The sequence below is a fragment of the Phoenix dactylifera genome, chromosome 3 (assembly GCF_051530095.1).
Source record: "Phoenix dactylifera cultivar Ajwa chromosome 3, Ajwa_hap1_PhDact_Kaust_v1.1, whole genome shotgun sequence".
NCBI classification, from domain to species: Eukaryota; Viridiplantae; Streptophyta; class Magnoliopsida; order Arecales; family Arecaceae; genus Phoenix; species Phoenix dactylifera.
In genome coordinates, this window is record NC_143192.1 from 43,627,285 (window position 1) to 43,636,100 (window position 8,816).

At 48.4% G+C, this 8,816-nt stretch overlaps 1 protein-coding gene across 2 annotated transcripts; it reads left to right on the plus strand.

Annotated features, from left to right (window-relative positions):
- Positions 1-690: 690 nt before the first annotated feature.
- Positions 691-8,198, plus strand: ANL2 (Homeobox-leucine zipper family protein / lipid-binding START domain-containing protein). 2 transcript variants are annotated; one of them, XM_008801306.5, is made up of 10 exons: positions 694-1,300; positions 1,379-2,544; positions 2,666-2,901; positions 2,993-3,110; positions 3,243-3,929; positions 4,130-4,231; positions 4,340-4,555; positions 5,995-6,169; positions 6,262-6,629; positions 7,384-8,198. In XM_008801306.5, exons 2-10 carry the CDS (start codon positions 2,377-2,379, stop codon positions 7,732-7,734), a joined length of 2,421 nt encoding a protein of 806 aa, XP_008799528.2. In that variant the 5' UTR covers positions 694-1,300; positions 1,379-2,376; the 3' UTR covers positions 7,735-8,198. The 2 variants fall into 2 exon arrangements, with proteins under 2 accessions (XP_088574660.1, XP_008799528.2); XM_088718534.1 differs by lacking the exon at positions 1,379-2,544 and having other exon boundaries at positions 691-840.
- Positions 8,199-8,816: the final 618 nt, after the last annotated feature.

The window sequence follows — 8,816 nt, forward strand, 5'->3', positions numbered from 1 at the left end:
GTACGCAGATAAAACAACAAACTCACCGTAAATGCCAATATAATAGCCCTCAAATGGAGACAAATTATAGCTCTGAAGATTGATATCGCATCTTAGCTAGCTTATTTTCCAGCAAGTGGGATATATTTTTTGGAGCTTTTACAAGGATGCCTGAAGCATTTCAAATATCAACAAAGCCCACCATGCGTGATGCATAAAACAAGTCACGAGATCATAAATTTTCTTATTTCTTCCCAATAGTTAATTATATATTCTGAATCTTTGTTTGCCTCCAATTTATCATCACATTAGTCGTTCATTTATTTGGACCACAAGGTATCACCCATGTTCCCTTCAAGTTGCATGCACTAATTTATACTTTCTTGACGCATTTGATTAAAAGAATTCCATGAAAAAAATTGCAGACTTCGGACCGTCGGAAGAGGCTCCACGACACATTTGAAAGAAACGAACTCGACTCGAGGATATATTTAGAAGTTGAAAGCGAAGCTTCTTATCCATGAGTTTCCGAGGACATGAAATATTCCAAACGGTGGCAGTGTCGAAGTCAAGAGCGCTGGATTCTAAACCAGTCAATTCTTAATCGAATGCTTATAATAATTCGCATAACATTTTTCCAATATTAAATCAGATTCTTTTAGAAAAGAAGAAAACTACTTAACATGTCATGTCAATGGAGGAGGTGCATAAATTAAGGCAAGCTGGTGGCTGGCAGGCACACATGCACGAGAATCCACAACCACGATTCCAGCCTCCCAGCAATATCTCTCAGGCCCCGCGCTCGCCACCAACGCCTCAGCTCCGATCATTTATTGCGTCCTAATCCGCCGCTCCGCCATGGTTTTTACCGTCCATCCTCTGTTTCTTTCCTAAAACCCGCCCGCAATTCCCAAATCCCATGCTTAGCGATCGTCGCCGTGTTTGCATAAGACGGCCAAGGAAAAGCTTAGAGTTATCGTAAAACAACTCCCTTGTCTGTGCACCTAGCACCATGGGCGGAGCCGTCTTTTAGAACTCCATCCCTTCAAGCTTACAGAGACAGACCCTTTTTTTTCTCTCTCTCTCTCTCTGCAAACTCTTCGTCGCCGACGAGGAGAGGAGAGCAGAACAGGGCATTTCTATTTGTAGAGAAAAAAACTAGGAGAAGGCCCAGAGGAGGAGAGAGAAGACATGGAAGGCGGTCCGGCGACGAGGCCGAGGGGAGGGTCAGCCCATTAGCTCGGTCCCTTTTTTCTGGGAGGTCTGAAAAGGGGAGGGGAGGGGGGCGGCCTTTGACTGGTGTTCTACTCCCAACCCGCAAGTCAGCCTCCGCTCCCATCTTTTTTAATCTAAGTTTTTTGTTTCTCTCTCTCTTAATAATCTCTATTTCTTCCTCCAGTTCTATCGCTTCTTCTTGTTTCGGTTCGACGACGCCTGTTGGCTAGCGAGAGAGACAGACAGAGAGAGAGAGAGGGGGGGGAGAAGGGGACAAGAGAGGCGTCTGAAACGCTGTTGGCTTCCCGATTTCACCTCTGCTGCCAACTTTGGCTTTTTACTGGGAGGAGGGGGACCTAAAAGTGGGCGACTGTGGAAAAGGGTAAGGGGGACTTCCGTTTCTATCTAGAGTCTGGTTTTTTATCCAGAGGCTTGGACTTTATTTTTTTATCTCTTTCGAGAAAGACGGTGGGGACGGTCAACCGACCCCCCTTCTTTTCACTTGTCTTTGCTGCTACTCATTTTTCTCTCTCTCTCTCTCTCTCCTGGGTTTTTTTTTTTCTTTTCTTTGTTTTCTGAGGCCTCGTAGAATCCACATGTGTGGTTTTGGGCTTTTTAATCTTCTCCTCCTTTGCTCTAGCTCCTGCCATTTCTATGCTTCGGAAGCCTTTCTTTCGCTTTTCTTGGCTTCTCGCCTTCTTGTTCTGAGAGTCATGGAATAGAGGAAAAGGTTGAAGCTGAGTCTTTTGGTTTGTGGATTTTTTTTTAATCTTTTTCTTGCTCGGATTTGGTTGGGGTTGGGGTTTGGGTTTTGAGGGGGTAGCGGAGGGAGAGGGAGACGGAAAGAGAACGAGGCGCTAGCGGGAGTCGCTTGGCTTCCTTCTCTTTCTTTCTGCCCTACTGTCACAGAGGGAGAGGGAGCCTGGAGGCATGTGTTCATAACCCGTTTATGCTTTTGCCTCCTCTGATCTCTCCGTTCCTCTAGATCTCTTCTTATCTATTTTTCTTTTCTTTTGTGTTTTATTTCTTGGTCTCTGGGAAATTCAGAAAATTTGGGGTGGAAAGAGAGACATCTCCTTTTAGATCTAGTAGTACTACAACCAGTATTACTGTGGAAAAAAGAGAGGAGGAGGCCGTGTAAGACGAGGAGTTGAGAAGAGAATAAAAGGAGGGGGTTCATCGATGAGTTTGGGTGGCTTGTTCGACGGTGGTTCTGGTGGCGCTCGGGTTGTGGCCGACATCCCGTATGGCAGCCCGGCGATGCCCGCCGGCGCCATCTCCCAGTCGCGCCTAGTCTCCCCCTCCCTCCCTAAGCCTTTGCTCAGCTCCCCCGGCCTCTCCCTCGCCCTGGTAGCCTATCCCTCCTCTCTTTCTCTACCTCCCTCCCCAAATATTCTTAAAGATTCTTCTTTTGTTGTTTTGTTTTTGTGAGTCCTTTTATTAGATTTCTGTTTTCGGTCTTCTTGTCCAGCAAACAAATATGGACGGGCAAGGGGACAGAAGTCTATCGTCCATTGTCGGTGGTGCAGCCGGCGGCGGAGGACGGGATGTGGACACAGTGGGTAGGTACAAGGAAGATGAGAACGAGAGCAGATCGGGGAGCGACAACCTTGACGGTGGCTCCGGCGACGATATAGACCAGGAAAACCCTCGGAAAAAGAAGAGATACCACCGGCACACCCCTCAGCAGATCCAAGAGCTCGAGGCGTAAGAGATCCACTTCCTTGGTTCCATTTTGTTCTTATTTCTTTGGTTTTGGATCGTAGAAAGAAACTAAATTATTGTTTCCTCATTGCAGTCTCTTCAAGGAATGCCCCCACCCGGATGAGAAACAAAGGCTGGAGCTCAGCAGAAGGCTCAATCTGGAGAGTCGCCAGGTCAAGTTCTGGTTCCAGAACCGGCGTACCCAGATGAAGGTATCAATACTGCGCAGTCGCGAGGCCTACAAAATCTTGTTTTGGTTTCTTTTTTTTTTTTTTTGGTTTAGCTTTTTGTCGCCGGGTACTTTATTAATTTTCTGATGAATTTCAAAATAATATCGAAATCAGACGCAAATGGAACGCCATGAGAACAATATCCTCAAGCAGGAGAACGACAAGCTCCGGGCTGAGAACCTGTCCATCAGGGATGCGATGAGGAACCCCATCTGCAGCAACTGCGGCGGGCCGGTGGTGCTTGGTGAGGTCTCTCTAGAAGAACAGCACCTGAGAATTGAGAATGCCCGTCTGAAAGATGAGCTCGATCGAGTCTGTGCTCTCGCCGGAAAGTTCTTAGGCAAACCTGCTTCAGCCTTGGCGAATCCACTCCCTCTCCCCTTGCCCAGCTCAAGCTTAGAGCTTGCGATCGGTACCATCGCTTTTGCCGGGTTGGGCTCGGCTGCTATGACCTTGCCCGTCGTTGCTGATTTCCCCACTGCGGTGTCGAGCCCACTCGGAAGTGTTGGTACTCCTGTCAGGACTGTCGGCACCTTGGGTGGGGTCGAGAGGGAGAGGACCATGCTGTTGGAGCTTGCGCTGGCTGCCATGGATGAGCTGGTGAAGATGGCCCAAATGTTCGAGCCCCTCTGGATCCCAAGCTTGGAAGGGGGTAAAGAGACACTGAACTATGACGAGTACGAGCGGGTGTTCCCTCGCTGCATCGGGATGAAGCCTGCTGGATTTGTGTCGGAGGCCACCAGGGAGACGGGTTTAGTGATCATCAACAGCTCCGCCCTCGTTGAGACTCTCATGGATGCGGTAAGCAAAGACAGTCTTTAATTTCTTTCTCAAAAATTTCTTCAGTTCGCTAAAACGTTGAATTTCTTTCAGTTCATGCCTTTGCAGTGTAAGTTTTTTTCCAGTTCATGTCATCTATCCTCTAACATGTATATGTTAACAAGGTAGAACCAATGGCTGCTTAGTTTTCTCTGTGATGCAAAAATTGTTCCGTTCTGCAGGCCCGGTGGGCGGATATGTTCCCTTGCATGATTGCGAGAACCACCACCACTGAAGTAATTTCCAGTGGCATGGGTGGTACTAGAAATGGCACCCTCCAGCTTGTGAGTTGATGTCCTTTCGATGGTGTTTCTTTTTGAACTACTTGTATGGCTGCGTCGATCGCAAAAGATTAATTTCTTCTACCCGTTTCCTCTTATGTATGATGCCAGATGCATGCGGAGCTTCAGGTTCTTTCACCGTTGGTTCCGATTCGTGATGTAAATTTCCTCAGGTTCTGCAAACAGATCGCTGAAGGTGCCTGGGCTGTAGTCGATGTCTCCATTGATGGAATTAGACAGAATGCTTCTGCTCCTACGCCGAATATGAAGTGCCGCAGGCTGCCTTCTGGCTGTGTGGTTCAGGACATGCCTAATGGCTATTCTAAGGTACTCGCCCGCCCGCCTCTCATCACTGTACTCCACATGTCATTAGCAACTAAATCATGATTTTTATCATTTTTTTTTTAAAAAATCTTTTTTGATATCTTTGAGTCGATTGGCGTATTAATTTATGGCTGGTGCTGGGAGCCTGTGATGCACGATGGATTTGTGGAATAGGAAGTCGGTGTCATTTGTTTTAGATGCCTGGTGCATCTGTGGTCATTAGTCAAGGCCTAATCTCGGGCTTGCGTATAATATAATCGGGTCGCGTGCCGTCCGATTCCATGAAATAGCTGTGGGTTGCCATGAATTTTCTATACCTTCCTGCTTCTTCGATTCACGGCATTCCCCGAGCGATTTCTCCTGGTTTTTTAAAGAGGATTCGATGCTTCTTCTACTCCTCGGAATCATCACCTTTGGGTTGCTTGGTGTCCGTATTCGATCCATATGTTTTATTTTCGGGAAACGCTTAAACAAATCAAGAAATCACCGATGACTGACCCATTAAAAAAAAAATAAAAATAAAGGTCTGGTCTATTGGGGCCGGGTTGTATCTTCCGCGAGAAAGAACGATTCACCTGGGTTCGCGGCGTCAGCCGCTGGATCGCGCAATGGCTGCTTTAAGATCCCTGCAGCGCATACAGGAAAGCGTTTGGGGTATTTTGAGATCCGTGCAATGCGCGATACGGCGGTTTGATGGCGCGAAAAAGGATCGATCGTTCTTTCGCGCGAAAGATACCACCCGATCCCGGTGCATTTTGTCGTAGTTCGGGACCGTCGTCTTCGCCCTTGTCCGCCCGATCTGTTTCGTTTGCCTTTGCTCCAAATTCTATCTATTCTATAATGATCCACGGAAGCCTCTCCTCTTCCTCCTGCCTGCTCCCCGGACCCCAAACACAAGCCCTTGTGAAACGGGATTCCTTCTTATATTAAGATAATAGTATTTCACCTAATCAATTCCATATCTATGGTTTCTATTCCCGTTTCTTCCTCCTTCCACGGTACTTCCGTGATTCCCCGCTCCTATTACCAATATTTGTTATCTCACTCCAATGCTTTCCTCGTTCGTCATCAGGATTCTGAGCCATTGCGTGGCCCGAGAAAACCTACTATTTCCATACACATGGTGGTAGAGGTCGTGCTCCTGTTTCTATCCGTCGTTTTCTCCCCCCTCTCTCTCTCTCTCTCTCTCTCTGGTCCAGATATCGATGCTATGCTGCTAGTCAAAGCTAGGATGGTGGTGGCGTTTTTAATCCTCAACTGTCAGAACCATGAGTTGGCAGCTCGAAGCGGGCGGGTGTAGTGGTTTGTCCTCTTGTGTTAGCCTCTGTGCGTGGTAGGGTGTCCTCGCGTCATGCGGGACGTGCTATCCATGTCCGGCGGTGTAAATGTTTGGGTGGCGACAGTCCGCGGCATTAATGAGTTAACGACGCGATGGCGCGCAGGTCACATGGGTGGAACACGCTGAGTACGACGAGTCCGCGGTTCACCAGCTGTACCGCCCTCTCCTCCGCTCCGGCCTCGGCCTGGGCGCCCGCCGCTGGGTCGCCACCCTCCAGCGCCAGTGCGAGTGCCTCGCCATCCTCATGGCCTCCTCCCTCCCCACCCGAGACCATAACAGTGAGTTAACTTACCTCCATCCATTGTCGGCAGCGTACACACGAAGGTTTGATGATTACATAATGTTTTAAATTTGGAATGATGTCCAACAGCAATAACTGCGAGCGGGAGGAGGAGCATGCTGAAGCTGGCACAAAGAATGACGGATAATTTTTGTGCGGGGGTTTGCGCGTCGTCGGCGCACAAATGGAGTAAGCTGAGCGTGGGGAGTATAGGGGAAGATGTGAGGGTGATGACAAGGCAGAGCGTGGACGACCCCGGGGAGCCGCCTGGGGTGGTGCTGAGCGCCGCGACTTCAGTGTGGCTGCCGGTCTCGCCGCAGCGGCTGTTCGATTTCCTCCGGGACGAGCGGCTCCGGAGCGAGTGGGACATACTGTCGAACGGGGGGCCCATGCAGGAGATGGCCCACATCGCCAAGGGCCAGGACCACGGCAACGCCGTCTCCCTTCTCCGTGCCAGCGTAAGTATCATTATTGCTTCTGTCAACCTCATCTTGCTTTATTGCTTTCTATCTGTGACTCCGTTAGTGTTTCTGCTTTTTGACCTTTTCTCTCTTTTCCTTCTTTTCATGAGCTAAAAAAGTTTTCTAGAGAAATTTTGTGAAGCGAATAAAAGGTTGTATGGTAGTACTAAAGTAGCACATTGGTATGGGAAGTGAATACCCCGAGAGAAAGAGTGAGAGAGGGAGAGAGAGAAAGGGGTATGATCTGCGGAAAGGCGGAACGGGGGTTGACATGACCGATAGACAGCTACGATTCCCGGTGCTGGCGTCATGCTGGGCTTCGCATCCCAAGGCCTCCTCGCCGCTCCCCCCTTTTCTCTCTCTCCCTCTCCCAACTCCCAAGTTGCTAAAAGGTAAGATATCACTCAATTGCTGGTACAATTGCGTATTCACGTAATTTTGACGGCACACGTTAATATCGACCTTTATTCTACTTTTACTCGAGTTTGTGGTCTGCTTGGGCAAGACGTCACCAAGCTACCGGTTCAGTGGCATTTACGTAATTTACTATGAATGTTGTCATTGTGGTATCTAAAAAAAATTATTTTTTATTATTATGTGTCATTTATAATAAAAGAATGTTATGTTAATGTAACTTATCTGTTAATTCGACTAAATAAACTAAGGTAGCGTTTGCTTTGCGTTGAAGATTAAATAGTTCTTTAAGTTTGTTTGAAAATAATTGGATGGGATGGAATGCAATGCACGCCAGGCGGTGAACGCAAACCAGAGCAGCATGCTGATACTGCAAGAGACGTGCACCGACGCGTCGGGGTCGATGGTGGTGTATGCGCCGGTGGACATACCGGCAATGCACGTCGTCATGAACGGCGGCGACTCCGCATACGTGGCCCTCCTCCCGTCGGGCTTCGCCATTCTGCCGGACGGCGGCGGCGGGGGAGCGCAGAAGGTCGGGGGGTCGCTGCTGACCGTGGCGTTCCAGATCCTGGTCAACAGCCAGCCCACCGCCAAGCTCACCGTTGAGTCGGTGGAGACAGTCAACAACCTCATCTCCTGCACCGTCCAGAAGATCAAGGCCGCCCTCCACTGTGATCCTCAGTAAAATTGCACCAACTCCCTCTTTGTTTTCCTATCAATCAAGAGAAAAAAGATATAAAAAAAAGGGAAGGGAAGGAGATGTGATGGCTATGGATTGAGTCAAGAACGAACCGCGCGGTAAAGAACCTTTGCTGCGTGGTAAGGAGCTATAGAAATTTAGAGCTGACGAGAGTGTGAGAATTTGTCCTTTGTTTGCCCTCTCTAGCTGCTGCTGGTTACAGGAGTGTAGTAAGAAGGGGAGGCACACACTATTGTCGTTAACACAGCATTGGTGGTGGTTCGGGTATTGACTCAGTTTCTGCCAGCGATCGCTCTCTGATCATTTCCCAAGGAACAAAGTTGGTTGTTGCGTTGTAGTAGTCCTTTTTGGGTTTTTTATGGTTTTGGTTTCGCTGTTGAAGTTGTAGACGATGGAACTCGTATGTTGTTATCGCTGCTTAATGCATCTTGGTTTTACCTTGTCTAAAATTTCCCAGTAGCTCCGTGCTAGCTTGTAGTAATTAAGCTAGTTTGCCCGATGTACTGCTGATGCTAAATGACATATTAAAAAGCTCGAGTTCCTTCCTTTGGAACGCGTGTGATGAAGCTCGTCTCACTGAGAACCTATAAGAGTGGGTTTGGGAGATTTGAAACAGAAGTAGTGCAGGTTTACCTCTGAACTCTTCCTGTGCTGTAGGGGGAGATGCAGCTGCCATTCTGATTTGCACCGTCCGGTCATGGACTGTTGAGCCTTCCAGCCTGCCTGCCTGGTCGCATTGAGATGGCAATGGATTGCTTATTGCTTGATGGTGGATGAGTTGGGGATGGCTTAAGATATGTGAATGCCCTCCATTTTGTCTCACTAGCCCGTGGAGTTGCTCTCAATCACTGATGCATGCGAGATGTGATGGGTCCTTGATTTAAAACACTGCCCCCTTCATCCATCATTTGTCGACCAACCCATCACGACTGTAATGGATGGTATCTCGAACTATTTCTCAGGATCATCACTCTTTTGTAGGAAGAGCTATTAAAAAAATTAACTGCACTGTGGCGTAGACATTGCTTGGTGCCCTTGAACTCAGCCCGCTCGCAATTCTGAGGCCG